General features: G+C 35.1%; 1 protein-coding gene across 6 annotated transcripts in view; it reads left to right on the forward strand.

Moving 5' to 3' along the window:
• The window catches only part of CACNA2D1 (calcium voltage-gated channel auxiliary subunit alpha2delta 1), a 503,656-nt gene that overhangs the window by 383,355 nt on the left and 98,989 nt on the right, over positions 1 to 21,312 (forward strand). For all 6 annotated transcript variants that reach the window (XM_015134178.3, XM_015134179.3, XM_015134181.3 and 3 more), the window contains exons 8-10: positions 1,068 to 1,137; positions 3,224 to 3,274; positions 6,907 to 7,006. In XM_015134178.3, the coding sequence (XP_014989664.1) occupies positions 1,068 to 1,137; positions 3,224 to 3,274; positions 6,907 to 7,006 (221 nt within the window). The remainder of the gene's footprint in view (positions 1 to 1,067; positions 1,138 to 3,223; positions 3,275 to 6,906; positions 7,007 to 21,312) is intronic.

Here is a 21,312-nt window from a genome sequence, read left to right on the forward strand (position 1 = left end):
AAATATGATTAGTCATTTAAAATGAATAAATCATTTTTTAATATAGCTACTAATAAGAAAAAAATTTCACAGTCAAGGAGGAGTTTAGTTGTATATAGTTTCTGACGTATCCTAATTGGCCAAATTATCTTAGTTGTCTAATAAACCTGACTCTGAGTAAAGTTCTTCATAATTTCCATAGTTCCTCAGAAAAACGAAATTGATTGGGGAACATAAGTCATATGAATTAGGCATTTACCCAGGAGTCATATGTTTAAACATGTTCAAGGACAGGGACTTCTTTAGCATGAAATTATCATCCAATTCATCAGCATTTATTTTTTTCATTAGGTCTAAGGTATGCGTGCATGTAAAGCTTTGTAAAGCATTTTAGTTAAAGCATGTATCAATTTAATTAGAATAGATCTAAATTAATTGCATTTAAAAATCAATATAATTAGATGAAGTTTTTTCTGATTATTGCAAAATGATAAAGGCTGTGAAAGTCATACAAGATTGTTGAATCTGCGCTTGAATTACTTCATATCATTACAATAAATTTAAAGAAAACAGCCTTCTATGGAGTTAATTACAGCTGACCTTTTCATTATCATTTTAACATGGACTGGGTAAAATTCTATTACATAAAAACTCAAGAAAAACAGTTGTCTTATATAGACCAAGAGAATATGGCATTGAATGAAAATATAGGGAGAAAATAATTGAAAGCACAATTTTCATTAGTGGCACATAAGTTTTCTGTTAGAGAGAAAAACGTTATAACCTCTGGACACCTACTAAAACATATTAAGCTAGCACCCAAAAAAAACTGTATGTGTAAATTTATTTTTGAAATAACATGTAAAAAGAGAATTGACTATCATTGGTTTCCTTCTTGTACTGCTGTGGTGTTTTCCATGTTAAAGCAATATATTATGAGGGCTTAAAAATGACATCTCCCATTTGAACACTGAAGTACATAAGTGAACTTACGTATCTATTGCATTTTGTGATTTTTAAAAAAGCTTCATTATTTTTAGAGTGTGTCTAATATTTTGATTTAGTATCTCTCTCTTTTTTTTTTTTAGCTTCACCGTGGGTTGACAATAGTAGAACTCCAAACAAGATTGACCTTTATGATGTACGCAGAAGACCATGGTAAGAATTTTTAGCTAGCCATGAAAAGATTATATAGGCAAGAAGATATATATTTGCTAAAAAGTCGAAATCTTTTTATTATTAGGATGAGTATTAACTACTTATTGAAAGTGATCTGATTTTTAAAAATAAGTAAATATAGGTAAAGGTAAATGAAAATGATGAGTTCAAGTGGGTACTGCTAATTAATATAGTTGAACCCACTTATCACATTCATTTCAAATGGACTGCTTTAAGTTTTATATTTAATCTCAGTGCTTCACCTCTTAGCTGGTAGGGATTTCTATGGCAGGGATCCCAGTTTGCTTGGAGTAGAGCTCCAACAGAGATGAGATAGAGTAGGAGATAATTTGCCTCTGGCAGTGAACTAATGAGAATTGGCCCCAAGGTAAAAGCTGCCCCTAGTTATATTCATATAGCTTAGGTTTGATTTTTTTTCCAAAATGAAGTTTTATTTGTTCCTCACTACTGAAGCAACTTGTTCTCCTAACATAAAGCTGGAAGAATACCAATAATTTGTTATTGGACTTACTAGAAAACAACTATTTTTGGGTTCTTTTAAATGATTAATTGTACCTTATTTGCTTTTTAAAAATGTATTTAATGTGTGAATATTAAGAAATGAGTTCACATATATAGTATAGTGCTTTGTATCCCACACTTTTCATATCAATAACATTTGAGTACATATGCATGAGAAAAGACACATACCATCATTTGGATGAAGACTGTATGGTAACTTATTCACGAAATCTTCTATTATTGGACATTTAAGTTATTTCTGACTTTTTTCTTGGGTTCAGACAAATTGCAAGAGCATAAAGTTTGATTCCAAAGACATGTATTTAGAGGCTTTTAGATGCCCTTTTAAATATCCCAGTAGCAATTTATGTCAACACCAACCATATTTAATAGTGACAATTATTATTAATTTACATATTCTTCCTGTGGAGCCATAGGGCTGTTGAGTGGAGCTAAAAACTAATATATCATCTTGTTTGAATTCAGGAATTGGTTGTTTTGGAGGAGACTTAGAAAGTGGGTGCCAATCAGTAGAGGCAGACATGTCCTGTCTTCTCCTCTTCCCATTGACCAGCACTAAGATACTAGGCATCAGCCAGGTTTGCCGTCCACGAAAATTCACCTGCAACTCTGCCACTTTACCTTCTTATCAAGCAAGGGTGCAGGTTATAAACTCCAACTGCTTCCTCAACACATAGAACTAATTGTGCTGTATGTTGTCTGAAAACTAACTGGAAAGTTAACTGGCAACCTCCTGAGAAGTTACATTTACAGTGATGGCTTCAGGGGTGAGTAAAAAATTGAGGTCAGGTGCAGCCCTTCCTGTTGGAGAAGTCAGGCCGCGTTCCAGTAGGTGGCCAGGCAATGTGAGTGAGCTTTTTGGGCCAGTCATACACAGTCAAGTTGATCTCTGTCCACAACCACTGAACCATCTGTGTAAATCTCTTCTAGAGTCTCTTTAAAATGCTGAGATTCTGATTCCACAGGGTTGAATTTGGAAATTAATATTCTGAACTGATACCCCAGGTGATTCTTAAACACTGTAAAGTTTGAGAGCCTTTGAAATTCTTGGTAATAACATCACATATTGCCTAACTTTAATCTCTTTATTGGCCACTTATATTTCTTTTCTGTTGATACTGCTTTTTAATGTTCCTAAACAACTTGTCTGTTTTTTGTGCTTATTTTTTACATTTAAAAATATGACAATCTATTATTCATTAAAGTGACTTTTAAACCTTTAATTGGTCAACAATTGGAGTTTAGATAATTGTTTTCCCAGGAAAAATGTTCTTCTCAAAGTTAAAATATAATTCTTCATCTTTTGTTATAAATATCGAAAAATGTTAAATATTATGCTTCTGACATCTCTATTGTTATATTGGATATTGCTTTTATCAAACTGACATTGAAGAATATGAAAAAACCATTGTCTGCTTAGATAGAAATGGGTCTTTGCTTGGGGGAAAAAACCTTGTCTCAGAGATCTGTAAATATCAATTCAACAAATATCAGTGTTTGATATTTTGGGAGAGAAGAGCATTTATTATGATATTTGTTTCAGGTACATCCAAGGAGCTGCATCTCCTAAAGACATGCTTATTCTTGTGGATGTGTGAGTAGTTAAATACCACATATTTATATATTGAGAATATGGGAGGATTTGTAGATAACAGTAGTAGGTTGGGACTAAGAAATGTTTGATAGGTTAAAAAAGAAAGAAAAATTATGATGACTTTTATATTCAGGCAATGAACCCATATCAGGATAATAACAAAACAAATTATTTAATTGAAAATGAAGAGACTCTATATGAGTATTAATATATTAATATTATATATAATATTAAATATGAAATATATTAAATAAGTTAATATTGGAACTTGGTTGGGCATGGTAGCTTCACACCTGTAGTTCCAGCTACTTGGGAGGCTAAGGTGGGAGGATTGCTTGAGCCCAGGAGATCAAGGCTGCAGTGAACCATATTCCCGCCACTGTATTCCAGCCTGGGTGGCAGAGACAATATCTCAGGGAAAAAAAAAAAAAAAATCTGGGACTTCTAAAAGTGAAATGGTGATATACAAGAAAGAATTCCTTGAGTTTTTATATTGGTCTGTTTATTTGTTATAGTGCTTCAATCCAAGATATATGTGTATGTTTGCGTGCGTACACATTTTCTAATAAGGTTGAAGATGCAGAAATTGAAAAGATTATATCCTGCTATGGAGATTTACTTTTTTAAAGAGAAATAATCAAGGAATTAAACACTAAGTGTACAATGCTTAGGTTACTCATGTTTTTGCCCAAGAGAAAAAAAATGCTCATGTTTTTCCCTGAGAGAAAAAAAAATTCTTTGTCTCATTGGAAGAAACAAAATCTAGTAATTTGGGGACAGCTAAATCCCACAGGCAAGTATTAACATTTGAATTTTCCCCATTTTAAGCTGAAGTAAAACAATTTAATTTAGTTGTCCAAACTCTTATAACCGAGCCTGAAAAAGAGAAGATAAATGAATTCAACAAATGTAATTTAAATGTTAATTCTTATTTTGTTAAGATGCATTTAAGCCTCATGTTACTTTAATTAAATTATGGATCTTATATGCTAATCCTTGATCATCTTCTTAAGTAAAATCAATATATTAATGCAATATATTATAATCCCATTGGATGTATAATAATGTCCAGAAATAATGTCATTTCAAAATAGAAGCCAAATTTATATCCTAAAATTGAAAATATATATGAAATTGAAATACTGTTTTTAAAAATATTTCAACAGAAATGTATTGAGGTGTTCTTACATACAGTGTAGTAACATAGAAGCAAAGATGATTAAGACATAGTTCCTGAGACCAGATGTGGTTACTCATGCCTGTGATCCCATCACTTGGGAGGCTGAGGCAGGTGGATGGCTTAAGCCCAGGAGTTTGAGACCAGCTTGAGCAATAAAGCAATATCTCATTTCTACAACAAATACAAAAGAAAAACAAGCTGGGCGTGGTGGCACACACCTGTAATTCCAGCTACATTTAGGAGGCTGAAGTGGGAGGATGCCTGAGGCCAGGAGATGGGGGCTGCAGTGAGTCGTGTTCATGCCCTGCACTCCAGCCTGGGCAACAGAGCAAGAGCTTGTCTCAAAAAAAAAAAAAAAAAAAAGACATAGTACCTGATCTCAAAGATAATCCAAATGTATTAGGTAAACTAGACCTTAACAAATAACAAAAATAATTGTAGAAATTAATAGATATAAAGTATGACATAGCACTAAAGGAATCCGTAAGAGATAGCAACTTGATTTAATGTGTCAGGAAAGCATTAAGGAGATAAAATTGGGATTGACTCCTCATGGCTCATATTTTCAAACGCAAGCATGGGAGGGGAGAGGAAAGAGAGTGGAATTTCAGGTGGAAGAACTGCCAGAAGTGAAGCTGCACAGGTAAGTCTGGGGACGTTTACGGAGGAGGTAGAGGATTGAAAATGCCTTTGCAAAATTATGACAGTGAGACAAATCTGACATGGTTGACTCTAGTTTCTAGCTTCACAGGCTGATTGGCTGCTCATTCCTGGGTGTGGGCCAAGATAACTTTGGGAGAAATTTAGTTTATAGTTTAAATGATAATAGCCCTTCCCTAAAATGAAACTGCCCTTATAAAACCAGTGAAAGGCTACCAAATTAGAAGGATGAGAGAAACCTGAATTCTACTAAGATGTAGATGTAGTTAAATAATTACTAGCCATTATTCTGGAGGTCACAAGATTTACAACTTCCCGAATTATTCCTGTAAATAACATCACTATTACAGAATCTCAGGTGGGGCTTTTGAGATATCTTTTGAGGCTTTTGCATTTCTAGCAGATGGTCCCACGGGGACCTGTGACTCAACCAGTCCTGTGCCCCCCACCCAGAAGTGGGCTCGGCACATGTGGGCCATTTTCCACACCCCTGTGATTTCATCTTTAACCAATTAGTAGCACTCATATTCTAGCCCCCTGCCCACCAAACTGCCTGAAAAATTCCTAACCCCCCTCCGAGCCTTTGATGAGATTGATTTGAGTAATAACACCATCTCCTGTCTGGCATAGCTGGCCCAGCATCAGGTAAACTCTTTCATTCCTGCAATGCCATGGTCTTTGTTAGTGCAGCGGGCAGGAAGAACCTGTAGTGGTTGCAGGAAGGAGAGAGAGAAAATGCCAAAATGAAAGGACTGGAATACAGGGCTATTGAGATTACTGGCTATTTAGTCGGTATCTATAAGCTGTTAAAAGTATTAGGTCAGGATGTGTTTCCACAACTTTCACCTGTTAGCATGTGAAGGAGACTAATTGCTGGGTCGAGTGGCTATTACTCTAGCTCAGCACCTTCATATAATGAAGACTGAGCCAGAGAGGAGTGAGGGTGGAGCAGGGACCACAGCCTTGGAACACTGTTACATGGAATGAATAAGGGAGTTTGCCTGAATGCATAGGAAGGTTGAGAGGGAAGAACAAATTGGATGACTGAGACATAGACTCTTTGGTACCAAGAACATAAAGAGGAATGAAAAATACATTTGGACGTAATTTGTCATTTTGGACATTCAGTTGTAGTGGTTCAGCAGGCAGCTCGAAGGATAAAACCAGGAAAGTGTTGGGAGCTAGAAATGTAGAAGTAGGGGTTAGTCGCCTAGAGTTGAGCCAGCCCTGCACATAGGTGAAGTCACCAAGTATTGTAGAATATGTATAGAAAAGAAAAATGAAGAATAAATTCTAGAGGATGTTTACTTTAGGATGCAGAACAAGGCATTTTCTTTGCAAATCTGTTATCACAATTATTATGTGGATTTATAATTACTGTTTTAATTAAGTCAAACAGTGGGCTCCCTGGAGCAATGACTATGTCTATTAATCTCTCTACTCCTCTCTTCTAACTTGGATAACAGAACTGGTATTTAATAAACACTCCTGAATGGCTGACTATACCATCAGTATCCATATTTTTTTTGAGTTGTCACTTACCATGTAATTGTGATAATTTCAGTTAGAAATGCACATGCACTGATATTGCGAGGAAAGAAAGGCAGGATTTCTTATAATTTCCACTTCTATCAAAAAATGTGACTTTTTACACCAAGATTTTCAAGGGCAAAATTATTATTTAAATAATATATAAAAGATCTAGCATCAGTACATACATTATCTTTCCTTATGATGTTCTTGATTAAATAAATGATGAATAACATATATGGACCCATTTGTCTATTTATAGGAGTGGAAGTGTTAGTGGATTGACACTTAAACTGATCCGAACATCTGTCTCCGAAATGTTAGAAACCCTCTCAGATGATGATTTCGTGAATGTAGCTTCAGTAAGTATAAGATGACTGCATTTTCCTGAATTAAATTTAGAATTTCTATCTTCTCCTGACTTTAGGTACTTTATACTTTTATCTTATGGAGGCTGAGATATTTCTGATATATTGCAAGACTATCTTATTGACCTGTCCTATCTTAGTGACTGATCCTCTTATAATTCTATGCCAGGATCCTTTTTGAGTTTCTAAGAATTTACCCCTGGGTAAAGTAATTGAAGTAATGACTGTAAAAAAAAAAAAAAAAAAAAAAAAAAAAGAAGCATTCCACATTTCCTGCTTCTCTCAGAGGAGCTTAAGTAGATGTCCTTTACGCACAGACACCATTGAAACTCCTAGAAAATAGCAACTTGGCAGTATGATTATATGGCAGTTTTCTATTCATTATCATCCTCATTTCACCTTGGACACATATCTATAATGTATTGTGTTTTTATAGTATGTTTTTCTTGTTAACATAAAAACCAATAGATATTTGAATGTGCTCTCATTAAAGTCTTCTCAGAACCATCATAGACCCTCCTACTCATAGCTAGAAAGTACTGAACTGTGAAGCAAATGAAATAAGACAAACAAATGTTACCATGTCTCATTTTAATTCATAGAATTTATGCAAAATATTTCATGGCCATTTTCTGGAGCATGTATTTACATTTTAGGTAAATATATTCATAGAGATGTGAAGAGGAGGAGTTTGTGGTAAGGTTATTTTGCATTGAAAATGGATCTGTCTCTGAAATGACTTGGGAGGAAGAAGTTAAAGCAGCTGGTCTGAAATTGATTTACTCACTAAGGGGAACTAGAAATACGAAGGCAGGAGACCTTGTTTAATCCTTTTTCAGCTGAAGCTCCAGGTAACTAGATTATTGATATTTACTAAGAGGAAGAGAATTTACCCCTGAAATGTTTTTGGTGGTATATCGCAGCCTAAGAGTAGGTATGGTAAAACATGATACCTATGAGGCAAGGTTCTTGGCAAAACTCTCTCACAGGTGATAGAATTCTCTGGGGAATAAACTGGAAGTATTCTATAGTACAAGGAGCCCTGTGAAACTCTTTTTGTGATTTCCCTTCATGTGGGCAAGAAGAATGTGTTCAACACAGGAAGGAGGAGCTGGGAAGCCCTCCTTCATGTGAGGCCTCTATCTACTTCATCTGAACCTTCAGAAGTCCTTTAGCTTGTCTGTATTCTCCACATTATTTACTAAAACTTGATACTGCGTAAGATCTCTGATTCATTTAAGTCTGATTTTACAATCTCTCTGACCCTGTGTCAGCTCACTATGTATTCCAACAGAATACAAACAAGTAAAATGTAATACTTGATCTCTCAAATAAGATTATCAGGAAAGATACTTATTTGGCTTTATTTGTATATAAACATATAGTTCATAACAAACCATGGGGATAGTTCTTAAAAAAAATACTATTTATGGCATAATAAAAGAGAAAGTCTTAAATTCAGCACAGATTTGACATGTCTAGGTGAAATTTATATAAAAGTAGCAGATATTCAGTGTGGTGAATGTCTTATTCTGACTTCGAGAAGCTGAACTTCACTTGTAGATTCAAATATAAATAGTGTATTTGGGTGGTGATCACAGAAAACACTACTACTTAAGTCAGGCAGTGGATGGAAGGAAACAATGACAGAATCTTACTTTAATTTAAAGGAATTTAATTCTCTGAGGAATTCTGGAAGCCATATGTAATATTCACTTCAGAGTTAACCTGCCCTAAATCCAAAGGAGCTGAGGTTTTAGGTAGCCGACTTCCCTATGTGTGGGAAAAACAGACTGGCCACAAGAGGGAGTACTGAAACAAAAAGTTGTAGGTGCTGGTAGTTAGAAGCCTGGTCCAGGATCCAATCTATCCAGTCAGTGATTCTTAAAGATGGAGACTGGTCACAATCTTTAAATAAACAAACATGGAACATCAGGCTGGTGGGCTTCTAGAGTTAGAACCAAGGATATACTTCATACTCATCTTTTCTTTTCTCTAATACCTTTCCTAATTTCCCTGCAGCCTTGGCCAACTCCTGTGCTGGTGGCTTACCTGTTAGGACGAACCAGACTCTTACCCCTGGGCCCTATGAATCCATGGCTTCTGTCCCCTTTCAAATGGTGGTTTCTGCAGTTGTCCATTCACAGTTATCTCCAACCACAGATATGCTTGAATGAATCCTGAGTTCCCTCTCACTATTATATAGCAGCAACCCTTGTGATATTCCTCTTGTCAACTGGAACCCTGCCAGTAGCATCACTTTTTTTTTTTCTTGTACGTCTACTGGCATGAGAATTGCAGTATATTCAGATAGTAGCTATAGATTTAGGTTTAGTTAAATTCTTTCTGTGACCCTGGTAGGAGCACTGCATTACCTGCCCATTTACCCCAACACATATACACTTGGAAAGCAGAACATTTATTTCAGTGGAGCCTGAAGTCTCAGTGACAAGAAGTACACCTTTTCCAAGTGGATCCCTTTTAATTATAGTAAGAGGGATTTTCCTAGTTTGTTCCCTTGGTTTTCATACTCATACATTCTACATTTTAGGGGCAAAGCCAGGGGGTGCAGGAGAAAATTGATATGTAGCATTTGCCAATTTTCATGATGTAAATATTCCCACTATGACCAATTTTAAGCTACCAATGTGAGGTTAACTGGCTTTTACATTTCATGAAAATTTCAACCATTTTTTTTTTTTAATAGCAGTTACAATCTGGCTTCAGCACATAGGACTGTGGTTCAAAATACATATTGCATCTTGAAGACAACATCCCAAATCAGATCGTCATCTGTAAGCTGGAACCTTAGTTGTACCTTGAGAGGAGACTGTCCCAATGTTATCAGGCTGGCAACCTCTAGTGATGCAACATATGGTAGACCCTGTGAGTCCTGTGGTCATGTGCTTATTATTGGACTCCCCTTACTATAACATGTGTTGCTTAATTTGAGATGTTATTCAGTATCCCACGATAAATCAGGCAGTATTTGTGAACCTGAGGATTAGTGATACTTAATGACACCCCCTCTGTGAACAAGAACGGGGAACCCATAACTGGAATTTGTATCCATAATAGAAAAAACAAATTTTACCCCTTCTCCAAGGGGGTAAAATGCTGGTTGCTTTCTTTAAGAAGTAGTACTATACTGAAGACTCGGCATCGCACTATTCTCATGGGTTGGTTATTTACCAGTGGCATCAAACTGGATGAGAGAGACCCATGATTTTAGGCCCCTGTATATCCTCCCTCTCTATTATCAAGCTCCTCCATTCATGGGCCTATTTTGCAAGCAGTACAGTTGTCACATACAGAGCTGATGATCTCCAGTGGACAGATCATCTTATCTACCCAATTGTTTAGTGTCTTTTCTGTGATGAATGTTCTCTAACTAACATTAATGCAAAACAAAGACATCTTTATGCTTCATGCCTGCTTCCATAGGTCCGTCTTCATGTTGCTTCTCCAAAACTCTGTATAAGGAACATCTTCTAATCTTGATCCTTTTAGGACTTTGGCCAACCAGCCATGCCATTTATAACTGTATAGGAGTACATGAGTTTTCTAATTGTAGGTTACTTATTTTCCACAACAATATTGATGACCAGTTGTATTTTGCTTCAATATCCCTAAACATCCATTGCCTGGCATATTATCTCAGTATCTTCTGGTTCATATTAGGCAGATCCTGAAACTTTTTTGTCAAATATCTTCTTTTTTGTTTTCCTGGAGTAGAGACTGTACTTTTCAAGGTGGGCCATGTTGATACTTGGACTTTTTGTTGCCTAAAGCCATTAGATGAGATATGGTCAGATCATGAGGAGAGTATGCATCATCTTTTATGGTCTCTAGGAACACAGAAGCTACTACCCTCTAACTAAGGGTCACAGGTTACTTTTGCCTATCCAGAGGGTATAGGGGAATCCAGAATTTTATCTTGTCAAGTGCATCCACTTAGATGTCCTCATCCTAGTACAAAGGGTGCCTCTCTTTGCCTATTGATGTTCTGACTTTTGCACAGAAAGCTTCCAAGGTTATGAATGCAGCGTATTTTGTAATTCTGAGATTCTCAAAAGAAAATTCTGAGCCAAATTTCTAGCACGTACTGACCTTCCCAAAATGGGAAATGAGAATCTTTTAATTAGTTGCCACATAGGTTTTCTGGCTTTCTTACGTTGCCCTTAGTTGATAGTTGGCTGACATAAGGCTATCATTTTCTTCAGTGAAATTCAACAACCAGCCAACTCATTGTTTTATGATTACTATTGTCCCCATCTCTCTCAAACACTAGGTGCATCCCCATTAATCTGTATTTTATTCTGATCGCTGCAGATGAAAATCTTAGCAATTGTGTTGCCACAGCATCTGAGGAGTTTTCTGACTTCAGTGATGACTGTACACCCAGGTACCAATAGGATCTTTGTTGCCATATGTTTAGGAAATGATTCAATTCTGGAATCCCATTCTGAGGGTCTGCTTACTAAGAACACTGGTGGTATCTGCTTAGATTGAGTTTCCCCAGAATAGTCACTGAGACAAGAATTCAAGCTTAAATGGTTTATTTGGAAAGTAACTCTAGGAAAGACTGTTAGAGAAATGTGGGAATTAAAACAAGGCAGAGAATTAATAAATAATTCGTCTTCAAACAAGTTTCCATTGTGAGTGAGCAGAGCTTATTTCTCTGGGAATGAGTATAGATTTCATGAATTAGAGCTATCCCTTCCAAGGGGAAAAATGTGCTGGAGTATATAAAGTTGATGACTGTCCCCAAGTAATGTTAATTCTCGGGCATTCCCAGACCACCATGTGCAAGAGCAGAGGGCTCCCTGCAATCTCAGGCGGTTAAAAGTTGGGTTGACATGAATGGAAAAATGTATGGGGCATCAATATCATCTAGCTCAATTCGAAACTGAATAATACTATCGATAAAATGCTTTAAAATAATTTCCAATTAAGCAGGCTTTGAATGAATTTTATACTGCCAACATTTACTCAGCAACTAACATTTATTTCCCAGTTAAAGAACTTAGAATGGGCATTGGGATTCCTAATGCCTGCCAATTTTAAAGGCCATTGATTTTGCTAAAAATATTATGTTGTTAAATGTGTATTTATTTGAAGAAAATTGTTAAATAATTTCTTAAGAAACACAATTGCAGGAGATCTCCTTGTGATTTCCGTGAACCAAGTTAATACAGACTTTACTGATGCACTGACAGCTCTTTGTAAATCCTAAGCTGGGTATACTCATTCGGTATGGCTTGAATGTGTGAGCTAAAAGCATATGGGAAAATAGAATATATTACTCGTAGGAAAAACTGAGAATACATTTGACCTGGAAGTATGCACCTCAGTACCTCAAGTTAAAAGTTATTAAAATATCTCTGTTAATATCTCAGAAATAGGACAGAAAAGTAATATTGAAACATGCACAACTCTTGGAACTTAAAAGATAAATAATTAGGAAGACATTTGGAAGATGAGGTCACAGTAACTTTCCACTCTGCTTCTGGAGATACATATTACTGGTTTCGGCTCCTGGTGTTACTGGTCCCAGCTCCTAGTTCTTCCTTAGGCTTAATTAGTTTTGGTTACTTATTTACTTGTTTATGGCTCTTACTTACTATAAAAAGATCTTTTTTTTGTCAACTACACTCTGAAGTTTTGTTAACTGTACACTTTTGTTTAATTTTATTATTTCAAAATAATATATTTTTATGATTGAAAACTCAATAATTTTAAGTGATTATATTGAGACATAGATTTGCTCCTCAGAAAATCAGTACAAATAAGATCCAAATTAAACATGTGTTCATTATTTTTCTTATTTGTGCTTTAACCTTCTATTTAATCATAATTGATAGGTAATTATTTATTTTTTTTATTTTTTCAATTTTTTGAGATGGAGTCTCACTTTGTCACCTAGACTGGAGTGCAGTGGCACCATCTTGGCTCACTGCAAGCTCCACCTCCCGGCTCCATGCCATTCTCTTGCCTCAGCCTCCCGAGTGGCTGGGACTACAGGCGCCCACCACCACACCCGGCTAATTTTTTGTATTTTTAGTAGAGACGGGGTTGACTGTGTTAGCCAGGATGGTCTTGATCTCCTGACCTTGTGATCCACTCACCTCGGCCTCCCAAAATGCTGGGATTACAGGCCATTTAATTTTTTTAAAGCAATGTTCATGTGGCAGAAACTGTTCTAAGGGTTTTTCGTGGTAATTTGTTTAGTCTTTACAGCAACCCTGTGAGGTTGACAATACTACTTTTCTTAATATTGCAGATAAGAAAACAGGTAGAAAGAGTCTTAGCAATTTTTCCAAGAAAAGAGAAAGAATTGGAGCATAGCCATCTTCATTCATGAGTCTAGATTTAACCGAAAAGTTACGAGGCTAAATCTTCAAGAATATTTACTTTCTTTACCGTGTATCTTTTGCTCTTATCAAACTTCATATAGCCTTTTTTGCATTTACAATATTTAGTGTTAACCACATTATATATAATCTTTTGTGTCAACCACATTGAATTCATAATTTTAAAGAAACTTTTCAGTCTTATGAGTTACTCTGCTTTGAGTATATACTGTCTGAAACTGATACATTTAAAGAGAATTGATTCTTATGCAACATTCTGGTAAGAAAAAAGTAAAACTACATTTTTGTCTTTAACAGATAGGCCCTTCTCATTAAATACAGATTTAATAATTTAATGATATGGAAATTCTCAGGAAAAAAAACTTCAAAATATATTTATAATGTCAGATTGTATGCGTACGTGCACATGTGCATGTGTATTTTATTTTCTCTCTAAAGCTGTTTGAAAGTCTAGGAAAGCAACAATATACCTTTAGCTTTTGTAACTTCAAGAATCCATAGGCACTGAGGAAGCAGGGAGTGGTTCTATAGGTAACTTTGACAGTAATTTTTCCTTAGAGACCTCATGCATTCCTCTTTATCTTCATACCCCAGATAATGTGGGTCATCCAAAGACGTCAGATGCAATCTATATTAACACTTTCCCAAAGATGCCCAGAAGCCACCAGACAGAAAAATCAAGTAGCCTCTCATTTTCAGGGTTATATGTCTAGGTTTCTTTCATTCTTTTTAAAAATAACAGTAATTTTTCATGCTTAAATCGTGTATAAGATGTCAGAACTAATGCTGCATCATTTCTGAGTGTTTCTACTATCTCCAGGGTTACTCTTTGTTGCAGAAAGGAAACCTGCTGTTAGCAAAGCTGAAATGCAAGCATAATGTAGCTGTTTTCCCACTAATCCAGTTATATGCTTTGATAGGAGTCAGTGGTAGATGATACGAGCAGCAATTCAATCACAGCATGTTCTGATTTGCAGGCAAAATTTCAAATGTTGACACAGCGATTTGAATTTGTTTATGAATGTGAGGGAGTTTGACATTTTAGGAGTAAAATACTGCAAGCCAGTGGAGGATGATGGGAAAATGTATATGGATTGTAGACAATGTGCTAAAAGTTAACAACCAAAGAAGATCTTCATGTCTTTTAATAAAACCACACATTTCTTACTAAAGAATTAGATGCACATGTTATGATTATGTTAAGGATCTTTGACTCAGTTTTCTTCATGGAAGCTTTTCCAATTCATGGTCATTATAAAATACTGTCTTTGATTTTTCACCAGGAAAAAATACGATCAAAATATAATTCCTTATAATATCTTTGCTCTTGCTTGTAGGAGATAACTTTTTAAAAAAATTGGTTGTATCTTTTGCCCAGATTGTAGTCGCTAAGCAACAGTCCTAGAAGTGACAGTTTATAAATGTAAGTACAAAATGAAAAGTGAAGAACCATAGCTAAACAGGAGGCTGGAAAGGAAGGTGAGCGCTATTCCAGCTGGAAGGTTTTCCCTAGATGGAACTGCTAAAAAAGCTTGCAGATTTCCTGGGTCTAGATCTCTGTGTGAGACAGGTCTGTGCTTATTATTTGTCTATATAAACAAACAATAATTCTGAATATGGTATTCTGAAGATTGTAAAAGTCTTTGCTTTCCACAGTATGTGGTTCAAGGAGCCGATATATGTTGGTTTATATCAAATAAAGAGCAACAGGATGGAATGATCGTGCCAACATATTATACCTGCATGAACAGTATTAGTAAGGTCACATCTGGTTTGACTCACTCTTCACAGGCAATCCTGCCTCTTAGATGGACTGGTAGAACTGCATAGGGATAATGTACAACTTTGGAAACTACTAGTTATATGACCTTACACAAGTAACCCAGGGCTTCTGTCAGTTTCCTTATCTTAAAAATGAACAGGATAATTTAACTTGCTAAAATGTTGAGTACCAAGTGAAATGTAATCATGTATTGTGATGTATTATGATGATTATTGTTATTAGTGTCATCTTCCAACATTTTTCCACCAACTGTTGGGAGACATTTCTCTATGAATCTTTCACATTTAAGTCTAAGCATTAACAGCCAATTTACTCAGATTTATTTACATTCCAGGATAGTAAAGAGATTTCTCCTTCTCCCAAAGAGATTTTCATTGCAGAGTAATTAAACTATTGTGTCTCTCTGGAGAGGAGGATGAGTGTGGGCTGTCAGAAGCCCCAGTATAAGATCAGGGACTTCCTCATCTTGGGACTCCTGGCTGGAAACCCATCTGACTACCTATGCAGGTGACCCCTGCCTGTCCTCCTGTCTTCCTATGGGAATGGAGGTTTGGGCAGCTTGTGTAAACAAAGATGTTACTCTGCTCCTGCTGTTGCTATGAGTAATAAACTCTTTGTCTCTGACTCAGAGGGCTTGTATTTTTTCTGCCTTTTATCTATGACACCGTAGGAGGCTAACTTGTTAGCTTACAACTGCTGTAAAATCTCAGACATTTCACAGTTCCTGACTTGAATGTTTAACACCAACTAATATCAGAGCAGGGGGTTGTTTAAATATGGAGTTGCACTGTGTAGGCAAGTAAGAGATAAGATGATTTCAATTGTTCCATTTCCTATGTGCTTTAAATTTCAGATTTCCTTCTAAAATATGCCTAATGTATTCCTACAAGGACATGTTTTGTTGGTTTTTTAGATAAGGAACTTCGCTACTCAGCATATGAAAACAGGTACAATTGTAAATTGCTGCATGATTTGAACTTAAAAGCAATTTGTATCCCCCAATGCTAAAAGTTTCTTGCCAAACATGCCCTCTTTTTGCCAGAGCTCAAATAAAATAAAAGTTATTTGCCATGCCAATACAGTTTTGTGACAAATCTAAGAGAGTAATTTCATGTCTTATCAAAAGCCATCCATCTAAAGTTCAGGAAAACTTTATGTTGATCTATTGCTCATTTATGTCAACAAGAAGACTATAGTTTATTCTCTTGCCATCAAAGTGGAGCCTGTGGCCAAGCAGCCTGAGCCTTGCTTGGGAGCTCTGTTAAGCAATGGGTAGAAATGCAGCATCTCCAGCTCCACTCCAGAGCAAAGGAGGGCATCTGCATTTGGAAAGTCCCCCGAGTGATTCCTGTGTAGGCGTTTTTATCACATTACTGTTAACTGTGTGTATAACTAGCAGGCTTCATGTCATTAGAGAAGAGGAAATCAGTATACTAAAGAGGTACATTTAGCAAACTCAGCAGATGATTAACTGGGGCTTGTTATACATAATCATATTTTTCACTGACTCCCATTTTAAGAGCTTGGTAATTTATAGAATTCTTAATACTATGGATGTTTGAATATTTTTATTTTGTAGACATTTGCTTCTTTGGGATGGAGGAGGTCTTAAAACAGGAAGAAATAGAATTAAGAGAATTTGTTAAAAGAACCAGAATTCTAACCTGTTCTGTCCTTTTTTTTTTTTTTTTTTTTTTTTTTTTTTTTTTTTTTAGGTAAAGATAGGAGCTTTATAAAAGTATTTTCATTTAAAAGACACATAAAGAAATTATGGACAGTAAAAAAGATAGAAGAAAAAGACAAATTGAGTTGTTATGATAGCAGGGCAAAGCCATCAAGGTTATTTAGGTTTTTTCTTTTTTTTTTTAATGAGATGCCAGAAGATAACTTAATTGCTTTGGAAATATAAAGACAGTTTATAAGAAGGTGTTGACAAGTATGATAAGTATTTTTTTCCCCATTAGTTACATGGTACACTCAGTTTTTGGCACTTAGAAATTAGTTGTATATGTAAAAAGGAAATAGCAAAGTAATATTCAGGGTGAGGCAAAGGGAATACTTTTATTCCGAACTGAACTATTGTTTTTAAAATTATAAAAGTTATTGACTTATTTGATGGAGCTTGAAGGACTAGGAAAAGATACCATGTGTGTCAGTACTTATTAGATGAAATTTTTTAAATTATAATTTCATTTAATTTTGAGTGTAGGTAAAGAGAGTAAGTTCGGCTGGCCTGAGCAATAGATGTAGCAGAATTGTTCAGAGTTCTTTAAATTAAACTAAACTATCATATTTGTTCTTAATTATTTAGTATGCTTAAAATTCAAAAGAAATTCAAATATAAATTTACTCTAAGAGAACTTATTACTAAAATGCATACACTTCAATCTTTATTGTTGAATAAACAAAATCTGTTTCATCACATTCCTAGAGGAATAACAAAAAAGCATTTAGAGAATTTTGATGTATATATTATAGCTTGAAAAATAATGTGCTAAGACATGAAAATATTTTTACCTTATGTTAAAATATAAGAGATTTTTCATAAAGTGACAATTTGTATAAGTTCTCTTATAAGCTTCAAATAAAAATATTGGCAATTACTTTTTTCTACAACTAATTCACGTTTGTAATGTTTTGTTCAGTAATTCATGCTTATTGCACACTTTAAAATATATTTTAAAATATGTTTTCCATCCTTGTGAAATCTCTCCTGCTATGTAGTTTGGTAGGTATCTTCTTTACCTATCTTTTGGTCATTAATTTATATCATAATCATGCTCTAAGTTTTCCAGATGTATATAATTTGTCTCAGTGGAACTGAGTTAAATTGAAAATAATTCCTTCACCCCTAGTTGATAACTGTCATCAGCTGTTTCTGCATCCCAGCTACAATTTCATGTTTAAAAGAATTCATTGGTTATGTGAGTAAACTTTCTTGAGAGGCAGATGTATCCTTTCTGTCTAGTGCGTGTCTTATAGATGTGTACAGATGAGACATTACTTCTGCTTACCATTATGTGAATCTGGATGCTTCCAGGTCTAGATAGCTGCCTGATCATCCCGCAGATCTTCCCCCAGCTCAGGTCTTTGCTCAGATGCTGCCTGATAGAGAGGACTTCCCTGACTACTGTCTCTCAGACAGCATTCCAATATTGGTTATTCAACCACTTTGTTTATTTAATATTTCATGTCACTTCATTTTTTCTATCATTTCTCTTCACCTGATATTTTACCTGTGTTCATTTTCTATATCTCTGTATTCCCTCCTCTCCAAGAATGCATGCTTCATTGAGTATAGAGTCTTTTTTGTACTAATGTTACTGTACATAGAATAGTTCAAGGCACATAGTGGTGGTTCTTGAATTGACTCTACCTTTTTGTCAGTCAGAACAGTGCTGAACAAAAAATGTGCTAGATGGATGTCAGAATTTTATAAACAGTTTCAATCAGTGATAAGTTAACTTTGTGTTTTTATATGGCCAGTCATCCTCACTCACATAATCAGTATTGCAGTATCTCTGCTCTGCAAACACATTCGTTACGTATGCAGTTCTTTTTGTGTTCTTCAAGCAAACTGAGCCATCACCATGCTGTAACTGTTATTTTATTTTATTTTTCAACTAGGGAATTTTCCAAGTATGAAATTTTCAGTTTCAGGTATCATGAAAATATTGTACATATTGGTCATTGTCTGCATCACAGTGTTGGTAAAGGGGACTAGATCAGAGAGTATGTGATTGTTTCATTAAGGTTCTGTCTTCAGGAGCTGACATTCAAATTTCTAGAGGGCTATGCAAACAACATTTGTAATGAAAATAATACTGATAAGATTATTGTACCTGGAGAGTGATGGGGTGGGAAAGAAAGCTGCCCATTTTTCCAGTTGGAAAAGTGCTGTGGACTCAGGAGTGCACAGTTGATTAAAAGATGGTTGAGAAAACAGAAATGTCAGGTAGTGATGCAGGGGGATGCTAAATTCAGTTTACATTTCAAGTAAAAGAATGGCATACTTCCACTGGCTTCAAATGTTTTTAAATGAATATGATTAGAGAATTATAAAATTTTATCTATCAAAATATAAACAGAATATATGAAAAATGATAATTGGGACTTATTTAGAAATCTATCCAAGATTTCAACAAGGTAAATGAACTAAATATAGGTTACATCATGCTTCCAGTTGTTTGGAATATTTGTTTAAAAATGAAAATATTTATTGAAATATTTGATGAATGAGTTACATTTATAGGCAAACACAATTCATGTCTTTATAATAGATAATTGTATTCAATTTTCTCTACTGGTGCCATTTTTTAGACATATACAGAATTTATTCCATATTTATATTTTTTTCCTGATTCTTAAAACTATCTGATGTAAATTATATGATTTTAGAATTTGAAGGACTTTCCACCTGATCTAGAGAAACCCTTTATTTCAGAAAGGAGCAATCTGCAGCTTAGAGGAGATAATTGAATCAGTTTTGGCTGTGATGCTTATTAAAGGCAAGGCCTGGACTAGACTTGGTTTTCCTAAATTGATTAAAGAAGAGATAATTCATTCTCAATATGTTTCTGTTTTTATACAATGGACCAAGGAAACCGCAAACCAGCAGCCACTGTTGGGAACAGCACTGTCAACTTGAAGAGTGGAGTGGCCAACTCCACGAGTGTCATTAGTGAAGACATTTATGTCTGTGACTGTGAGAGGGTGACCACACCTTCTAGTTTTCCCTGGACAGGGATTAATAACAGAAATTAAAATCACATTCACAACATTAGCAAAAATCGTGAATTAACTAGCAGTACTTTTAGTAATATATTTAGGACCTATATTGAAGATAGAGAAAAGAATGTGAGAGATATATTTAAAAGATTTGAAATTTGGAATGAATGAATAATTTTTCCTGGAATGAAAAGGATACCCATGTGAAGATGGCAATCTTTCTAATTTACTCATAAAAGCAATTTTAATTTGACAAAAATTTCTAAGGTTATTGCAATAGGAAGAGAGTTGTAAAAAAAAAAAAAAATCACTCCCAGCTATTCGGGAGGCTGAGGCAGGAGAATGGCGTAAACCCAGGAGGCAGAGGTTGCAGTGAGCTGAGATCCGGCCACTGCACTCCAGCCTGGGCGACAGAGCGAGACTCCATCTCAAAAAAAAAAAAAAAAAAAAAAAAAAAAAAAAAAAAAAAATCACATGACACGATGTGGCAACTTTCTCCTCTGTTATTAAACTGTAATTGAAAATGACTAAACACCTTAGAGAAAAGTGTGTCAGGGAGTTTGCACTTGGGGTTGAGCTCTAAGTCTTGGTTGCTGTTTGTTTGACTCTGAACACTTTAACACTATAAACCTCATTTCCTCAACTATATAATGGGAAGCCTATTAAAACTAAAACTGTAGCTTGTTGAAAGTTAACTTAATGGATATCAAGTGTGTAGCCTGGCACGCAGGTGATTCTCAATACATGTTAGCTAATACTTTTAAAAATTATTCATATTAAAAAGTAAGCTCATGAAATAACAGAGGGACAAAGAACTAAGAAATTACAGAAATATATCCAAAAATCTTAATTTGTTATAAGGAATGGACAATGAATGTATTTGTTCGTAAAAGGGAAAGTTCGTTATTTGTAAAAACAAATTGCCTAATTTTGTTATCACCTCACAGTATTGGGGAAAATAAATTCCACCGTGACTATATACCAAAATCCATGAAACATTAGTAAGGTTACAGATGAATAATTTCCTGACTGATAGATGGTTGATTTTCTAAGTAGAAAACTCTTTTAAGAAATAATAAAGGAATAGGCTCACAGGTTTAGATTAAATAGTAAGCAACAATCTGGAAAAACAGAACTATACAAAAATTATTTGAGAAAAAGGGTCATTTTGCTGGCAATCAAATTCAAATAGTTAAAATATTGAAATATTTTTATTTACAATTTAGCAAACCAAAAATGGGAAGTGTTTATGAGGCTACAATCATACTAGCACACATATACTTTAAATTGGAACAAAGTTTTTGGAAAGTAATTTGGTAACAGATAACCCAGCAAGCATTTTTTTTTTTTTTTTCCTATTCATCTGGACTTTTCTATTCATTTATTGACTTCTGAAATTCAAAGACATACTAAAC

This window comes from Macaca mulatta, chromosome 3 (genome assembly GCF_049350105.2).
Source record: "Macaca mulatta isolate MMU2019108-1 chromosome 3, T2T-MMU8v2.0, whole genome shotgun sequence".
Lineage (NCBI taxonomy): Eukaryota > Metazoa > Chordata > Mammalia > Primates > Cercopithecidae > Macaca > Macaca mulatta.